General features: G+C 32.6%; 2 protein-coding genes across 2 annotated transcripts; both read right to left on the bottom strand.

Moving 5' to 3' along the window:
- Positions 1-3,263: 3,263 nt before the first annotated feature.
- Positions 3,264-8,278, bottom strand: LOC134268582 (uncharacterized). The gene is made up of 6 exons (XM_062750844.1): positions 8,208-8,278; positions 4,574-4,615; positions 4,397-4,468; positions 4,111-4,215; positions 3,620-3,970; positions 3,264-3,515 (listed from the first exon to the last, which is right to left on the bottom strand). The coding sequence occupies exons 1-6, from the start codon at positions 8,223-8,225 to the stop codon at positions 3,264-3,266; spliced, it is 840 nt and encodes a 279-aa protein (XP_062606828.1). The 5' UTR covers positions 8,226-8,278.
- Positions 8,279-10,551: 2,273 nt separating this feature from the next.
- LOC134268584 (dehydrogenase/reductase SDR family member 12-like) lies at positions 10,552-16,584 on the bottom strand. The gene is given in 10 exon segments (XM_062750846.1): positions 10,552-11,783; positions 13,055-13,192; positions 13,578-13,776; positions 14,669-14,730; positions 14,899-14,980; positions 15,113-15,191; positions 15,193-15,203; positions 15,762-15,844; positions 15,958-16,091; positions 16,319-16,584. Coding segments are annotated over 10 exon segments (957 nt in total). The 5' UTR covers positions 16,375-16,584; the 3' UTR covers positions 10,552-11,670.
- Between the last annotated feature and the right edge of the window lie 3,272 nt (positions 16,585-19,856).

A 19,856-nucleotide genomic window follows, 5' to 3' on the forward strand; every position in this document is an offset into this window, starting at 1 on the left:
TTTTTTTTTCTCACATGTAATGGTAGTGCAATGAAATATATATTTTTTTTGAGAGAGAGAGAATTTCAAAAGGTTAATCAAGTTGTTATATGTATATATTAAAAATGAAGGTTTAAACTATTTTCCTTGATATACTGTGACCTCAAACTAATGACGTAATACTTTATTTAGTTTTTTCTTGGGAAATAAAGTATTGTTTAAATAATTTTTTTTTTTATATACATATTTTGCATTTTGCAATTTTGAATCATTTTTTGTTCAAATGCTTTTTATTGTTCTAACCTTTCTCGTGCAAGAGAAAAGATCTGACCTTACTCCTATGTAAGGAAAAATTATGCATGGTATAAACGTTTATTAAAATGTAAAATGTTAAAATGTTATAGGAAATACCTGCCGTAAACTACGGAAGCGTATTAGGGCCGCAGTAGAATCTTTTATTAATTTGTTATAACAAATTATTGATTTGTTATAACAAATTATTGATTTGTTAAACCAAATTACTAATTTGTTTTAACAGATTATTAATTTGTTTTAACGGATTGTTAATTTGTTATAACAAATTATTAATTTGTTATAACAAAGTATTAATTTTTTATAACAAATTACTAATTTGTTTTAACAGATTATTAATTTTTTTATAACAAATTATCAATTTGTAATAATACAAATTATTAATTTGCTATAAAGGGGGGGGGGCTTAAATTGTATTTCCTTGGCTTGTTTTCATATCAGTTACTCAATTATAATGAACAGTTAAAATTTTTAAAGTTTGAAAGGAGAGGGACAAACCCCCCCCCCCTTCTTCGTAAAATTACGTGCCTAGTATTATTAATCAAAATTACTTCGTTGCTATATTAAACAGTCGTATTTTATAGCTGCTTAGCTTGATATTATTTATTATTAAGATTTTGATAGATCTGAAACAAAACGGGTACTTGCCTTGGGAGATTTGTTGAATGACGATTTCTAGTCCAGAAAATCCAAGTTAAAATTACTTAAACAGGTAATTTTGTTATGTTTCTACAATTTTATATGTTCCTACAATTTGGAATCCATGGGTTTGGGGTCAGTAAATTCGTATAAACACAAAGTCCTGTTTTGAAAGTTTTTCACAATTTAAAAAGTACACACATACACGCAAAAAGCCGCCTTCCCTTTAGACTTCGTTCACAGCCACCGAAAAATTTTGAACGGGCCCGGCAATGTGGAGGCTCTTGCTTAATTAATATCCATCTTGTCACTCAGCATTATGCAAGTGAAATGAAACAATATTAATTGTCAATTTGAATAGAATTAAAACTAAAGGTCATGTGACCGATGATTGACATGATACAAGTTCCTTGTTGAACAATTATTTGGTATCACTAGATATTCAGATGGGCGTGATCTCGTTTGCCAGCGCGAACTCGTCACCGCCCATCAGAATATCTAATGATACTAGTACCCAAAATAATTGTTCAATAACTGTAACATATAGTTACTTTATTCATATGTCGACCAGAAATATCCAAGTGAACTTGAAATTTAGGACACAGCAGAGTCAATCTGCCACTTTTTTTCATATTTGGATGCTTTACTGACTAGAAATCAATAAGTATAAATTTTCAACTAAATTGTATGACAAACGAAACTATTTGATCATTTTCATCGTCAACTTTCCGAATTGCAGCCCGGAGGACCGGGCTGATCTATACATATATAAGTTTAAGTGTTGGTATTGGGGTGGGAGTAGTTATTCAAAAGTAAAGGTTTTCTAAACATGGAATAGATTGTTAATCAGAATGTTCTTTCCCTTTATAAATTACGAGATACATAATATATTTACTTCCAGAAAATGAATCTGTAAAAATATAATGTTTTTCATATTTAATATATAAAGTTGTTTATCATTTACTATCGAAAAAACGACAGGTCCCTTTTTTTTTAGAACATCGAGAACATCATTTTTAATATAGGTGATGCATGTGTCTAACTCCAATTTATATTTTAAGTAGCCAACATTTACTTGAGGAATTGAAGTTTGAAATGGTATCATTTTTGTTTGACATTTATCCGACTATAAGTTTTCCAAATATTCCCGACTATCGTCTCTATCAATTATACGCATGCCTTTTCACACATATCGAAGCGGTATGATGATCAAGAGTCATTTCCATAGTTTACTTTATATATTTCCCGGGCGACAATTGATGGTTACATCAATGTTTTCTTGTTTATGTACTGGTGTAGTAAAATCTGTTATTATAAACCTACGTAGTGTTAACATTTCCAAACTTATTTGATCAAGAGCATGCTACGAGCATGATCAATTTTAAAACCAATGTAGGCTACTGACAGATAAGTTGATGCTAAAGAGATTTCAACAAGCTCGTTTTAAGTCTGCATTTCGGAAACTCCATAGTCTTCGTAATGACCATGTTAGCAAATATATCTCACGTTTTAAAATTCTGTGTATATGGTAATAATGGAAGTAAAAGTCATCATGTTCAGTCAAATGAACCAAATAAATAAATAAATAAACAAAATAATGAAAGAAAAAATAAATTAAAATTTAATAACTGTAAAAAATTATCACAGATTAGCTTCTTAATTTCAGGAACATGTAAGAGTCAATTAATTTCTGCGGAAAATCTTTCGAATTTTTCTGAACAGTCCAAATTTCTCAGTGGTCTTCGTTTTTCTTGTTTTCTGAAAAAATACATTAATCAAATATTTTAAACACAATATTCGTTAAATGATAAGTCATTCTAACAAAAATTATTTAAATTAAACTGAAATACTAGTATTTGGGAACCTGTACTCACTGAACAACATGCTCCACAAAGAAACAGGCGCATCAGAGGGTGTTTGGTAAAATACTCGTTTTCTGTGTCAGTTTCCTGATTCTTTGATTCCTGGATGTCGGACGCAATTAGCTGCTACAATGAAAAAGAAATCTTACTATGGATTTCTTTAAAACGAAAAATACAAAAACCAACCCCTACCCCAACCCACCCTATCCCCTTTAAACAAAAAGCAGTATTTATGCTGTGTGTTCTCTCCAAGATTTAAATCATTTCTTATACATGTATGGATGGGTAATTGACATTATTCTTAGGGAAAAAAACTTTTATTTCTTACCTCAGGCTCTGTTGACAGAATAGATATTTCTTGGTCAATGATTTCCAGTCCACGGATTTTCCTGTAACAGAAATCAAATGTGTTCATTTCAAATTTACGATGTAAGCTATACTATGGAATTTTAATAGGAAATATTACAAACTTTAAACTTTTAGTAAGATAGCGTAACATCCTTGCCTTGTTCGATTATCAGTGCTGCATGTCACTGTTGTACCGCTATTGGTGATGCATATTGCTGTTGTACCGCAATTGGCGCTGGATGTCGCTGTTGTACCGCAATTGTTGCTGCATGTCGCTGTCGTACCGCTATCAATGCTGCATGTCGCTGTTGTGCCGCTATTGGTGCTGCATCTAACAGGAGTACCATCCAGCAGTGTGGTTTGAGGATACGAGTTCTGTAAAAAGACACAGTAAGGTTTATACATATATTAATTTTCATCCAGTTAAATTCAAATCTGTACACATCTTTTACCAAAGATAAAAAACAATATTAACTTACCTGTAAATCTTTGGATACTGTGGCATCAAATTCTGTCCTCCATGGCTGTCTATCACGTTCATCTGATTCTCGAATGCACTGCGCATGGATCTCTCCAACTACAATTCCAGTTTTAGCATCATAGATGTGCACCAGTCTCTTCATGCGCTGTATCACAGAATTGTCAATTCGATACACGGACTCCTCCATGCTCTCAGGGGACGCTTGACTTTTCGCTTCTGCAGCATCTTTATTGTCTTTTTCTCCCAGTTGCAATGGGCGAGAATGTGGACCGAGGTTTGTGTCTGCTGCGTCCTCGTATTCTTGGGCTCCGTTTGATAAGTCTAGGTCACCGAAGGCTTTGATTTCTTCCTTTAAAGGAAGTAAAGGTAAAATAAAGAACATGTTGAAGGCATTATATGCATATTATAATGATTATTTTTATTAATTAAGACAGATAATATAAATATCACAATTGTTTCTAATGTTAAGTATTTATTTGCAATTTTTACCTTAGAATTGGTCGCTTCTACTGTAGAAGAGTTCTCTGTTGTACTCGCGATGTCAGCGACTGTCTGGTCTAGATGTACCAGAGGCCCAGAAACATCTCCATTACACTAATATTAACGAATTTTTTTTTTCATAAATTCATGAACATAAAAAGAAACAGAAAATAGAAATATTAAATTCTAAAATACATATATGATACTGCATTCCAGAAAGATAACTTTTTATATATACATTTACATCTCTCTGCCAGGGACCTAATTGTGTCATTACTTGTAAAATATTAATTACCTTTAACTTTTCTTCTTTTTCCACAATATCCGCCCAGTTATAAGAGAAAGATAGGATTGCCAGTTTGGCATCCTGAAAATATAAGGTTTTTTGATGACAATGGCTATTATACCAAATTTAGTGTGTGAAATCAAAAGTAATTGAAGTTTCATGAAATTAAAAGTTAATTACACCTACCACGCTAGTCACAGCTTCCTCTCCGAAATCCAAGATCTCGCTCTGTAAAATGAAAACACGGATTAGAAACTAGTTGGAACCATTACATAAAAAAAATCATCTCAGTACATTTATTATAGTATCAAGCAGATTAACCGATTGGCAATTCTGTATTCGATAGCCATCCGTATTATTTAGAAAAATATAGAGTGTAACGCATGGCATGATTATTTCTTTAATGAAAGTCTTATTATATCATGTTACTATTATTTCTAGAGTATTATATTTATTTGCGTTTCTTATACCTTAGACTTTGCTAGTTCTGCAGTAGGAAATCCTGCTGCTTCAATAGTAGTACTTCTGATGTTTGTCTGGTCTAGGCGCATTTGAGGTACAGGGAAATCTCCATCAGTCTGAAATTTACAGATTATAAGTTTTTGAAATTACGAGAGAGAGAGAGAGAGAGAGAGAGAGAACATTCTAAAGGTCATATATAATACTGCATTCCACAAAAAAATTCTTTGTGTACATTTTTTTCCGTCAGGAACCTGTGTCATAATTTTGAAGTTGTGCAAAATAGAAGCAAATGAATAATGAAATAATCATATGTTTGAATAATAAAATATTCAATATATGTTAATTAATGGTGTAGAAAAATACCTTTAACTTCTCCTCTTGCTCGACGATATCAGCCCAATTGTAAGAGAAAGACAGAATTGCCAATTTAGCATCCTGAAAATAAAAGGTTTTTTATGACAATGGCTATAATTCCCAATTTAGTAAGTGGAATCAAAAATAAGTTGAAATTTCATGAAATTAAAAGTTAAAAACACCTACCACACTGGTAACGGGTTCCTCTCCGAAATCAAGGATCTCGTCCTATAAAATGAAAACACTAATTAGAAACTAGTTGTAATGAAAAAATTCATCTCAGTAGGTTTATAATAGTACATTGTAGCAAGCAGATTAACCGAATTGGCAATTCTGTATTCGATTGCCATCAGTATTATTTAGTAAAATATAGAGTGTAACGCATGGCATGATTATTTTTTAATGAAAGTCTAATTATATCATGTTACTATTATTTCTAGAGTTACTGTAACATATTTATTTGCGTTTCTTATACCTTAGACTTTGCTAGTTCTGCTGTAGGAAATCCTGCTGCTTCAATAGTAGTACTTCTGATGTTTGTCTGGTCTAGGCTCTTTTGAGGTACAGGGACATCTCCATTATTCTGAAATTTACAGATTATAAGTTTTTGAAATTACGAGAGAGAGAGAACATTCTAAAGGTCATATATGATACTGCATTCCACAAAAAATTTCTTTGTGTACATTTTTTTCCGTCAGGAACCTGTGTCATAATTTTTAAGTTGTGCAAAATAGAAGCAAATGAATAATCAAATATTCATTATATTTTTGAATAATCAAATATTCAATATATGTTAATTAATGGTGTAGAAAAATACCTTTAACTTCTCCTCTTGCTCGACGATATCAGCCCAATTGTAAGAGAAAGATAGAATTGCCAGTTTAGCATCCTGAAAATAAAAGGGTTTTTTTTATGACATTGGCTATAATTCCCAATTCAGTGAGTGGAATCAAAAATAAGTTGACATTTCATGAAATTAAAAGTTAAGTACACCTACCACACTGGTTACGGGGTCTTCTCCGAAATCCAAGATCTCGTTCTAGAAAATGAAAACATGGATTAGAAATTACTAGTAGTTGGAACCATTACAGTGGCGTAGCATCGTTTTTGAAAGTGGGGGGGCCAGGCAGAGAATTTTTTTTTTTACCTACCTGAAAAAGTTGACAAGCAAAAAAAAAAAAAGGGAAAAGTTGCCCAACTGGGGGGGGGGGGGGGGGGGGGGTAGGTAAGCTTTTTCTCAAAATCAACTACTTTTTAAAAGTTTCTACTTTCTAAAAGTGGAGGGGCCAACCAGGCTTTCAATTAACATTCCTATTGTGTAAGTAAGGTTGGGAAAAAAAGTGGGGGGGCCAGGCCCCCCCTGGCCCCCCCCCCGGATACTACGCCCCTGCATTACATAAAATTTATTCATCAAAGTAGGTTCATTATAGAATAAAGCATTTTCAAAACTTATAAATTGAAGCATTCCAATGTATTTATTATATTTGATCCTTGACATTGCATGCAATAGAGACATCTTGAGCATTTTTAGCATTGTAACATTTTCGATGTCGTTCTAGAATTGTAAATAATACCAGATCTAAAGATGTGAAAAGCATGAATATGAGTTAAAAACTGGTTTACAGTGTATAAAATATAGATATTAAAGAATCATTGAATTAGTTTGTCCTTGAATAACAATATTTTTTTAAAAATATTTATTGCATGTTCAATACTAAAAATGTAAATTATCTTAATTTGACATAAACAAATTCCCGATTCTCAAAATATTCCTTTAAAATATATCGCATTTCCCTCATTATATGGCCTATTGTATAAGTAAACTCTATTGATATTCTTTTTTTTAAAAAGGTGAGAAATGCATTTTGGTATTATTGCATTATGCATATTTGTCCCTGAACTAGTTTAACTTTGTTCAAAGTTGCTACTCACATGATTTTGGGTATTCATCGTACTTTTACGCAAAGAGTTTTTTCTTTCGATTAGATAACAACACTACTCCGACATTCGTTGCCAATATAAACTAAAGTTAACTGACGTCATAATAGCTATTGTGACGTTGCAAATGTCATGTGATAAGTACCTACTCTAAGATATTATTTTCTTCGAATTTTGTTAAAACTCTGTCCACATTCATGTATTTCACTCAATTCGATACATCTTAATAAGTTATTTCCATTTAGAATTGTTTTTGTGTAAATTTTGAATTTTTCCGCGGGTTGCAGCAAGTGTTATCTATGTTCAATGCATATATTTTTACTTAACTTGCTTAACTATGGGCAGTTCACTGGCCTGCCATCATCGCAAGCCACGGGTTTTTTGTCCATTCTATTTCCACAAATAGAATGAACACAAAACCCGTGGCTTGCGACGATGCTGGGCGGCATGAATTCAAAAGAAAAGTTTGTATGGAATTAAACCATTGCATCAAAACTTTTTATCAACGAAGGTTTTTTTTATTGTTGGGAAAAGTATTTTGAACATGCATAAATAAATTCATCAAAACACCCCCCCCCCCCCCCACGATATTGCAGGCAACATCGACGTTTTGAGATTACTTAAATATACATGTATTGTAACATTAAAAAAATAGCACGTTCATTTCAATTAAGTCAAAATAGAGGTGTTTTATTGACAGAAGACAGTAAAAAAAATCTCTCCATACCACAACAACTCATTTTACATGTATATCATCAAATGTTAATAAAAAAAAAAGTCAAAGCGAATTTGAAGTACTTTGATTTATAACTGCATGGATTTTTTTCTGAAATATAAACACGAAAAACTATTTTTTTTATATGATAACACAACTTTTTCCGCTTCCCGGAAATTTCTTCGATTATTAAGATTGTTTATTTCATCTCCACGATATAAAACCAAAGCAATGAATTCACTAAAATATGTTTTTATTAATCAAAAATTAATTGGAGAAAATTACATTAAGTATAACCATTAAATTATGCACCTATTTTCTGAACTAAGTTTGTTAAAAATTGCTACTCACCTGAGTTTGGATATTCATTTTACATTCAAGCTAAGAATTTTTCCTTTGATGAGATAATGTCAACACTATTCCGACATTCGTTGCCAATACACTGAAGTATCGTGACGTCATAATAACTATTATGACGTTGCAATTGTCACGTGATAATCTAGAAAAAATTATTTTCACAATGTCATGGTTTCTGATTTTTTTTCCTCTCTTTTTGATACCGTTGTAACGGACATATCACAAAACCTACATACTGTAAAAATGAAAATTCTTTTTTTATAATATATATTCTAAAGTTAAGGACACTCAAATTTTGGGTATTACGTACTGATAAAAACAAACTACATTTTTCTTGAAGTAAACTAAACATTGTAGGCTTTCCTTGTCATTTTAATATTAAGAAACTGTTCTTTTGAAGATATAATGATACAAATACATGTACTAGAATTTGCATTGTATATTTGCAGTTTTTATTAATAATTAAAGATCAAGTTCGGAGATTTTTGTAAATATCATGGAATTATGTATACATGATTTTCTACATAAATCTCATATGATTAAAATTCCTGTATCAATGTTTAAACAAAAAACTGCTTTTGGTCAGTCAACGTCTATATTGGATTTTTTAAAAAATGGAAAATAGCTTTTATTCAAAATTCACATGCATGTCCTTCAAAATTAGAATAATTGATGAAAATATTCTCAGTGGATTTCTAAGGAATTTCCGATTCAAGTTAAAATCTCTGTCCTTTTCCTTGGTTCTGCAAAATTCCAGTTTGTGTTTCCAAAATCATATAAATATCTTTTGCTTCACAAAGTCGCTTCTGGATAGTTTTCTATTACAAAAAGTAAAACCAAAACAAAGAAAGAAATTACACCTTAAACATGTTAGGTATGTTCAATACCCCGGGCCGACAAGTGTGTTTCTGAATAAAGCAAAATTCCGCCTGCTGATGTCAAACGTTGTATGGGGGGGGGGGGAAACTCATGGACGTATATATTCTGTAGTCAAGTGTGGGTATATTCACCGAGGCAAGGCGTACTCTATAAAGAAACAGAAAGGCCTTGAAAATATTAATTCCTTTTTTGTATACACGTATCACATGCACGTTCATATTTTGATCCATAAGACAGTGATCCCCCTAGCCCCTCCATCCTCCAATTTGATTTCAGAACATTTTTAAGTCGTCTGCAAAGTAAAGTGACGCTTAACATGTCAGTTTGCTCAGCGTTTGTCTGTCTGTTTGATATTTAAATTCTTTGTGACCTTTTCCTATGTAATCCTTCTTAAAACTTTGCTCACCGATAATGACCCCACCCTTGCCTGAGGGGTCATGATTTGGAGAAACTTGAAACTACACTACAAGAGGATGCCTCAATATTACTATGACGAATCGTGGCGAAGATATTTAAAGATTTTCCGTATGAATTCCAATGTTTCACTTCGATACCCCATTGTGGCCCCACTCCACCCCTGGGGGGACTTGAAAAACTTGAATCTTCACTACCTGAGGTTGCTTCCACATGAGTTTCATCATTCCTGGCCCAGTGGGTCTTGAGAAGAAGATTTTGAAAAGACGACATTTAATTTTTGACCGATTCATCTCCCCTTTGAAGAGGGCATGGCCCTTCATTTGAATAAACTTTAATTCCCGTCACCCAAGGATACTCTGTGCCAAGTTAAAATCAGTCCAGTAGATCTGGAGAAGAAAACGAAAATGTGAAAAGTTTACAACGATAACAACAACGACGGCGGCGGACAAATTTTAATAAGAAAAGCTCACTTGAGCCATAAAAAAGATTCGTGCAATACGTTCACATGAATACTCAGGATTTGAGTCTAGTTGGTATGTATTTTATAGACCATCGCATGTACACTTGCCAGTTCTATGGGGTGCATGATTCATAAAAATATCAAGGTTTACGACAAATGTTATTAGATATGATTTTTATGTCAATAATATTGCTTTTTATATCTGATTTATATCAAATCTAGGGTATTTGTTTGACATAAATTTTCCGTTCCATTCTGATTAGCTCATTCGAACCATATGGTCAGGTGAGCTAAAAATAAGGCAAAGGTACATGGTCAATGACATACATGTACATTTAGCACTGTACAGCTCTTGGAGCCTTCAACTAAAAATCCTGTTTTAGTCTTGAAAAAAATCCGTCTTTATTTCTTTCAATTTAATTTCTTTAATCTTTACCATACATTTTTTTTTCATATCACAATATTACACAATAAATAGTACAAGTACAGGTATCTGTTTTGGTTTAGGACTCTGTCCTCAATAAACAGCATATTGTCTTATACAAACTGAACATATATATATATATATATATATATATATATATAAGGATTAGCATTTATTGAAGGAAAAAATTGAGGATTTTATTTAGTACATCTTCTCCTAAATAAATCTAATGCAAATAAAAGAGAAAACATGTAAATTCTTAATTATTTTAATATCAGGCTTACATAATTCAAATTATGGAGAGAATGATCATAGGCAGTTATGCCTGCTGCTCAATCCATTTCTTTGAATAAATATATTTTAAACAACATAATTCCAAAAAATACAACCCCTTTCAGAAATATTAAATATAATAAATGACATTTTTTTTTAGAATTATGTGTTGTCCTTTTTGCCTTCAATAGATCTATTAACACATAGACTTTGTATCTTGAATAATGTAGGCCTGGGTTAGAAAAGTGTTTCAGTATAAATTTTTAAGAACTTTTGGTACATAATTTTCAACGAACAGATATACATTCCTAACAGATTAGTTGATATGTGGAACCCTATCTTTTCTCAATGACCAATTTAAAGTATTGTTTGATATTTTCAAAAGTAGGTCAAACTTCATGGCATAAAAAAACAAAGTATATTTCTCAGAGGTAATGAACAAGTGAAATATGAAAGCCCCATCTTTTCTCATTCAAAATTTATGACCAAAGTTGAAGTTTTTGTGACAGACTGATAGTTGGTCAGTCAAATAAGATTTATAATGACCTTGCTTTCACAAAAGTGGAGGACAATCAAATGCACAAAACATCATACAACCTACATGTATCAAAATAGACAAAACAAAGGGGTTAGAACATATACCCATAAATTTAATACAGGTACTTTTTTGAATGAGAAATACAACATAAATACATATTATAAAAATCTCATACATGTACGTGTATTTTAATTAGACATTACTTAATATGATTAATACACATATATTAATGTTTCTAGTTTGGTGAGATTGGTCAAACTGATATGCTATGCAACGCAATTGTGTTCAACAAACACCCATCAGAGTACTTTCAGGAAAGAAGATGGACATAGGTAGAAACTGATTCCATCATGGCAGGATCAAACACAGACATGCTATAAATAAGATTTGATTTTAGCATGTGGTCTCTGAACAAGTTCAAGATGATTTGCGCGTGGGAGTAGTTTTCTTTCAATTCATGGTTTTTCTAGATGCTGAACTGTTTGGCCATCTGATCCACTTGATCCATAAACTGTTCACGTTCTTGGGGTGTTGCTCTAGACCAAGCAAGAGGTAGATGTGTTGCAACAGGGGTTCGGTCTGCAATATTAACATGTACATGTACATATCATTTAAAGATGTTTTTTTTTCTTCTAAAAATTTCAATCAAAATCAAACAGATATAGTTTTAACATGATGATTGCATCTGTAGTATATTATATACAGTGTTTTTTTTTTAAATGTCAACAAATGAAAATTTCCAGAATTTAGTGCATACAGGGACTTCTGCATTGGCTGAGTTAAATTATCCCATAATTCAATTCACACATATCCTTGGAAGAAGAGATCCTTGTGTTAAGGTAGGATTATTTTCTGGTTTCTGACTAGATGAAACATTCAAAGTATATTTGCTAATATGTCTTATATATTGATGTGTAAGGAATTTAAAAGATAATATTTTTCTTTCCTCATCACAATTGTACAACTTTAAATAGAAATGGTAAACTGCTTTTGAAAACTAGCTGGGACTATATTTTTGGTGGAATGGTGGCGTATGAAAATATCTTCTTTTCTGTCCCTCAAAATTATAATAGAACAATGAATTTAGTAATAATTTTTATACAATCGAAGACTTAGAGAAAATTTCAAATGTAAGTTAAATTAATCATGAGTGACTAAACTTTCAAAATCTATCAAATAAATATGATTTTTCAAACAAACTAGAACTTTATTAGCTTTTAAACGCTTCCCATCAAAGTGCAGATTTGAGCCAAAAATTCATAAAAAGTATTTTTTCTCTCTTGGTAAACAATCAAAACTTTTTGTTTTTGTATCATTTTGTACATTTATACGACAACTTTATTATATGTGAAAATAAGAAAAAGTTAAATATAGGAAGCATATGAAAATAACTAATATATCCTTAAATATTAAGAAAAGCAGAGAAAATTCGGATAAGCCAATATCCAGTAAAGTTAAATTATTTATGTAAATTTGGTAATATCATGCTATAGATCCGATATAGTAATATGTTTTTATGCAAAAAGAACAATCTTTAAACTTTTGAAATAGAAGAAGGTATCACATGATTGGCAACAGTTATTTTTTATTCTTAATATCAAGAAAAAAGATAATGACCTTGACCTGAACTTGCCTCTAATATAAAATGGTCAAATTCAATTTCATTGATACTATCACTTACTGATATTGTCTTCTTGATTCTGTGAAAATTTCATTAATTTTTAAATATTAGAAATATGAGAAGAATCCTACCTTAAGAATTCTTTGAGTAAAGATATCCCATAATTCAATGCAAACACACCTTGGATGATGTTTGAGTAAAAGTATCCCATAATTCATTGCACACATACCTTGGAAGAAGAGACCACTGGGTTGTTTGAGGGCTGCTTCAGACAGGGCTAACCAGATCACTGTGTCGGCTCCTTCCTCCGCCGTCCTCAAACGATTCTTCATCTTCTCGTAAAAGCTAGGCATTGCAGTCCTCACAGCTACTCAAATATAAAACAACTCTGACATTTTGGACTCGGTAAAAATACATGTTTTATCTGTGAAAGTACAATATTTTACCTTTGAAATCAAACATACAAGGTACAAATTGAGAAAAATTGAAAAAGCTCAAACATTTGCACTTTATATTGTAGTCCCCCCCCCCAAATTTCATGACATTTGACTGTAAAATCCCTATATACAGATATAATCTACTGGTATATCAAATATTTTTAAAAACTCCATTCATGGTTTGTTTGTTTTTTCTTTTCACACATTTTAATTTCTAACACAAGACAGCATGCACGGCAAATCACATCCCCATGCAATCTTGAATTTCAAAATATTTTATTTAGCTATGCGTCTGAGTCTCAAAAAATCTCTCACCAGGAGTGTCAGCCCATCCCGGGTGCATGCTGGAGAAGTGGATTCTGGGATAGCGTTTTGCATACTCCTCTGTCATGACAACTTGTTGGCGTTTGTTCTGAGCATAGGCTGTGGTGCCGTCAAAAGGTTTCATCTTCTCAAATTGTAAGTCCTTGACATCTAGCTTTTGAGTCAGCATTCCACCTGATGATACTGTTATCTAAAAATTCTGTACAATTATTCCTGTTTTTTAGATTAATACATTGTATGATGATTTAGTCACCTACAGGCAAGGGTACAATATTCACTAGACCCAAAGGACTCGATCATATGATAAAATAAATTAAATAATGCAATACATTTATATAAGATTTACATATTGCTTATAAGTTTTAACTAGAACTGTCCAAACGGGACAAAAGACCGCTGGGTTTTTCAGAAGGAAGTTTTTCCATAAGAAAGATATGGACCGGACACGAATTATGAGATTTACTTCCAGTGACCTTGAACTTCCCCAAATGACCTTGAGTCAAGGTCATGACACACCCTTGGGTCATGGGCAATCTTTGTGTGAAATGAGAACCTACCAAGTTTATCCATAAGAAAGATATGGACCGGACACGATTTATGAACTTTTTCTTCCAGTGACCTTGAACTTCCCCAAATGACCTTGGGTCAAGGTCATGACACATCCTTGGGTCATGGGCAATCTTTGAGTGAAATGAGATCCTACCAAGTTTATCCATAAGAAAGATATGGACCAGACACGAATTATGAAATTTTTCTTCCAGTGACCTTGAGCTTCCCCAAATGACATTAAGTCAAGGTCATGACACACCCTTGGGTCATGGGCAATCTTTGTGTGAAATGAGAACCTACCTAGTTTATCCATAAGAAAGATATGGACGGGCACGATTTATGAAATTTTTCTTCCAGTGTCCCTCTGTAAGAAAGATATGGACCGGACACGATTGCACAGACAGACGGACAGACAGACAGACGGACAAGGTGATTCCTATATACCCCCCCAAACTTCGTTTGTGGGGGGTATAAATATCAAAAACACTTTTTTGCACAATTTAAAGTACTGTTACCATGAGAATTGAACTTACCACCCTTGGTTTGTCTCTTTCTGACAAAAGAGGTATTAATTCTGTAGTGAGTACATGTGTTCCTAAAAATAACAAATGAAGTAAAAATCAGTTTATTAAAAGAGTGAAACATTTATAGGTGATGATTTTTAACTTGCATTTTGGAAATCAAATGAACATTTAGATATACATATTGTGTGTTAAAATATTAACTTCATTCAAGTATTAGATATAAGTTAAACTACAATTACCAAGTGTGTTTGTGGCAAAGTTCTTTTCTAACCCATCCTCAGTTACTTCCCTTGTATTCACCATGCATCCTGCATTGTTAATCTGTAGAGAAAAAGAAAACATTCTAACTATAAAACTAATACTGTTATTTTTTTTCTCATTTGAAAAATACTGAAGGAATGTAAAATAATGATAAACTTAATCCGTTCAATATAATTAGTCATGTGCACTTACCAGTACATCTAGGACTTTTCCAGACTCTCTAAAATTCTTGACAAAGTTGAAAATATCTCTGGGTTTTGACATATCAAGCTAAGTGAACATCCTGTCCGCAAAATTAAAGTATGAAGACTATAAAGTATGTCGAGTAGGACAACGCATATTCATAATCCTGTAGATAAGTTAATTTTGGTAACACCTTATTTTTTTCAAGGAAGCCATTTACTTTTTATTAGTGAGACAAAATTTTCATGAATATTAATAAATATTGTTATATTTGCTCAACATCACATCAATTATTTGTTTCTGGTTAATGATAGCTTGGTCTTCCTCCAACATTGAGTTATCTGGTATATCTGTATATCCTATCTATGAAATTAACATCACATTGACTATTTGTTTTTCATTTATGACAACTTGGTCTACCTCCAACATTGAGTTACCTGGTATTTTATCTGTCTGATGATCTCTTGACTTTTTTAGATATACTGAACTTGATCACTTAAAGACCTAGTATGTTACTATTTGATTGACTTATAAATGTTCCAGCAAAGCTAGAGGTTCAGGGCAAGATACTTATGATTTTGTCCCTTTAACTAAGGCTCTTACTTGCAGGAGTATGATGTACCTGCGTTGTTAACTAATTAGTGAATTGTTTAATTACCTGATTTCCTGTCTGTGTGATGATTTCTTGCCTTGCCTCTTCTCCTCTTGTTACATCTCTACACACCATATGCACAGTGCCACCTTCAAGTATATTACAGATAAATTTTAATTTTGTTATTCATACAACTGGGCGCATTGTGGATGAAAAAGCATGTGCAAGTGTATGTTTATCTACCATGTTCATTCTACCCTACCTTTCTGAGCAATGGCAATAGCTGCACATTTTCCTATTCCACTGTTCGCTCCGGTTATCATGAAACTTCTGCCGTTGGCATTGACCTCAATATCAGCATTATTGAAATTCTTGCAAGCTGCCTGAAATCCACTCCTAGAAAAGTTTACACTCAGATTCAATAGCTGTCATTTGTATAACTTGCTCAGTTAACTTGTACAGTAACAATTTAGTGACTATACTGAATATACATCTTTATGTACATGTATACAGCTTTATTAAACCATATATCGAAGAATTTTAAATATTTTCATTTTTATTGCCTGTCAATAGAAATTATACATTTTCATATATACGCTTTTTTTAAACCGTCTTTTACTTACTTGGTATATTCCCTCAGACCCTTTACAAACCACACCCCAGACCGGTAAATTGACATTCTTGTTCAGGCCTTGTAGACTGCTTGGACAGTGATATTAGCTAGCCTGACAAGACTTTTTGCCAAGTTTAAAAACTCTGAGGTTTAACAAGTTTCACTCTTTAAAATTAGCTCTCTTACTTTATCACATAATGATAACGTATAGTTATTGATTTATCCCGAGTAAATTCGAGTTCCTCGTGATTTTGGTTACGCAACTGGTAACTTTTTCTTGTAGTCCGATCCCGATTAGAATTATGGTGCAGAAATAATCGAGAAAAAAAGATGTACTGTGTCAAAGGTGCTTGAAAAAGATAATCATGAAAAAGATATGTACTATAATGTAATAAGATGAGTGTTTATGAAATGACTGCTGTCAAATAGTAAATTTACATAGTGAAATTCACGAAATCTTCAGAAAAACGTGGCGTTCTCAGTAGAATAATAATTATACATGTACAGGGTGTCCCAAAACATATGTTACACTTTTAATCATATACAACTTGATCAAACCAAAAGCATTCACAAAGATATTTTGTCAACATGAAGTGTATTAGTATACATTTTATCTGACAAACTTTTGAGAAATTCTATTAAAAATTAAGGTAATTATGATGTCCTTATGACGTCATAATATTTTTTAATATGGAACCTTCATTTGAACAGCTGTTATAATTTGTAAAACTTTACTGTGGGTCTAAATCTTCTATTTTGGTCATTAGAACCATGGGAAAACAACATCCTGTAATGAAATTACTCAACAGAATACTAATTTACAAATTTGTGAAGGAGTTTGAAGTTAAAGGCACCATGAATGACACATGACTTAATTCTGGCATTAGAAGACCAAGGGTGCCCGTACCACAGAGAACATTAATCTCATTGATAAACTTATTTCTGAAACTTGAAAAAAAATTAAACGGGTTCTGTATAAACAATATAGCACCTTTTATAAATCTAGTGTCCATAAAATTTTAATTAAACTTAATTTCTTACGAGATATAATAAGTGTAATGCAGCATTTGAAAGAGACAGAAATTAGAAGTCATTTTGGGTTTGCCCATTGGATTTTAATTAGACCCGACTCTGAAAAATTAACAGAAGTATGGTTTTCCGATGAAGCCCACTTCCATTTTAACAATGTTTTTAAAGAAAATCTTAAACTCTGTTGTTTGGTGAAATCCAGTTTTAATGTGGAAAACCATCCAAACTGTTAGAGTGTTACATTTAAGTTTGATAAAAAAACATCAGAAATCGTGTTCAAACAGTGTTAATTTAAAGGGACCTCATTTAGAAGATGTTGTAAAATGACGTATGTTATATATATACTATTGATAACAAATAAGGAAACTGTGACACATGTTTGTTTGACAAAAAAATTTATAACAATTTTATTATGTATTATAAATTTCATTCATATAACTTGAGGCATAAAATTTTTATTACAATTTAATAGTGTAACATATGTTTTGGGACACCCTGTACACTGTACTTTTACAGTTTTAATGAGAAAACTAGAGGTACTGTGAGCACCGAGTTCACTAAATGATACGCCCATGCCTCCCACATGATTATAATGACAAAGTCTATGTTTTGTACTGGGAGGCCCGAAATAAGTGTCGGATCAAAAAGTACGAAGATAGGAAGACAGTGCAAAATGCCATTTTGTACCAGAATAAAGAATCTGTGAAAGTATCATTAAATTTTACTCATTGGAATGCATGGGAGGAATTCCGGATAAGAGATGGTTACCCTTCAATACTATAGAAAGAATTTCTGTATCCATGCCTTTTTTTCAATGGAAAACCCCAGCTGATGTGTCGCCGATGTCAAAAGTTAAAATACACGGAGGTGCATAAAGGCACTATATAACAAAAATTCTTTGAATGTCTCACTCTCATTAAATTTCAATCAGTGGTAAAAGAGGAGTTGCAGATAAGAGATGGGTACAACCCAAAGCGTAACAGACGGACCCACGGACGGACATCCATATCACTATATACCCTCCCGCTTTTCAAGTATGTCAAGCGGTGGGTATAATGAGACTTTCATAGAATCTTTGTTACACAGTGTCATAATGCACCTACATTGTAGCTCCTATTTCACTTTTTGATCAAAGACATATTTTGGGTTTCCGTAAGCGAACTGCATGGACATTGCCATTCTTTCTATGATATTGAAGGGTACCCATATACCTTATCTGCAACTCCTCCTATACCCATCGCCGCAAACCACGGCGGAAATGTACGATCCTCTCCCATTCTGGTAGGAGAGAACTATGCGGACCCCGGACCGTGGCTTGAGACGATGCCCTACCAGTCCACTTTATAAAATGTAATGATATACTTTGAGTTTCACAGACTTCATTTTACTGGTTCATATGCCTTTGTGACCTCCTATTTAACTTTTTAATCTGACACTTATTTCGGGTCTCCCAGATTAAAAAAAACAAAACATGGTCTTTGCCATTATATGGGATGTAGCGGATATCTTTAAGTTAGCTCGGTGCTCATGATCACAGTACTTTTAGTTTATATTTATACAGATTTTCCCTTATTATTTAACGTGCAAATACACACCCAAATATTTAACTCATTCAAGAAATGTTAACAATCAATCATGCAAAATCCCTTCACCTTTCAACATTGGTGTATATATTATTCATGCAAGGTTCGTGACAAATCATAGCTTTGTTGCTCTTGAAATAATTTAAAAAGTTCACCTATCAACATTGATATATATATTATTCATGCAAACTTCGTGACAAATCATAGCTTTGTTGCTCTTAAAATAATTCAAAAAGTTTTCCCTATATTCCAATGAAAAACTTTGATTTCCCATTGTGGTGTCATCCATTCTCGGGGGTTGGGGGTGTGTAAACTTTGAATCTCTGCACTTTGTAATGAAGGTTTCTCATAAGTTTCATTTTTTCTAATCAAATTGTTTTTGAGATTCTAAGAAAGATTTTTAAAAGATGACACCAAATGTTCACCAATTCAGCTCCCCTTGAAAAAAGGTTTGGTCTTTCTTTTGAAGAAACTTGAATACCTTTCAGCCGAGGATGTGTTGTGGCAAGTTTGGTCGACAATGGCAGTGGTTCTTGAGAAGAAGTCGAAAATGTGAAGATTTGAATTTTGAATCTATACACTTTATTTGTAATGAAGGTTTCATATAATTTTCAGTTTTTCTAGTCCAATGGTTTTTGAGACTCTAATTTAAGAAGATATTTAAAAATTACGGTATATCAAATGTTCACCAATTCAGCTCCCCTTGAAAAAAGGCTTGGTCTTTCGAATTCTTTTGAAGAAACTTGGAACATTTTTCACCAAGGATCCGTTGTGGAAAGTTTGGTCGAAAATGGCAGTGGTTCTTGGAAGAAGTCGAAAGTGTGAAGATCTGAACTTTGAATCTATGCACTTTGTAATTTCACAAACTCTAGCATGTTTCGGTTTTTGTAGTCCAATTTTTTTGAGATTCTGAAAGAAGATTTTTAAGAGATGACA

This window comes from Saccostrea cucullata, unplaced genomic scaffold (assembly GCF_032062105.1).
Source record: "Saccostrea cucullata isolate Sc308-1 unplaced genomic scaffold, CSIRO_AGI_Scuc_v1 ctg987, whole genome shotgun sequence".
Taxonomy (NCBI): Eukaryota; Metazoa; Mollusca; class Bivalvia; order Ostreida; family Ostreidae; genus Saccostrea; species Saccostrea cuccullata.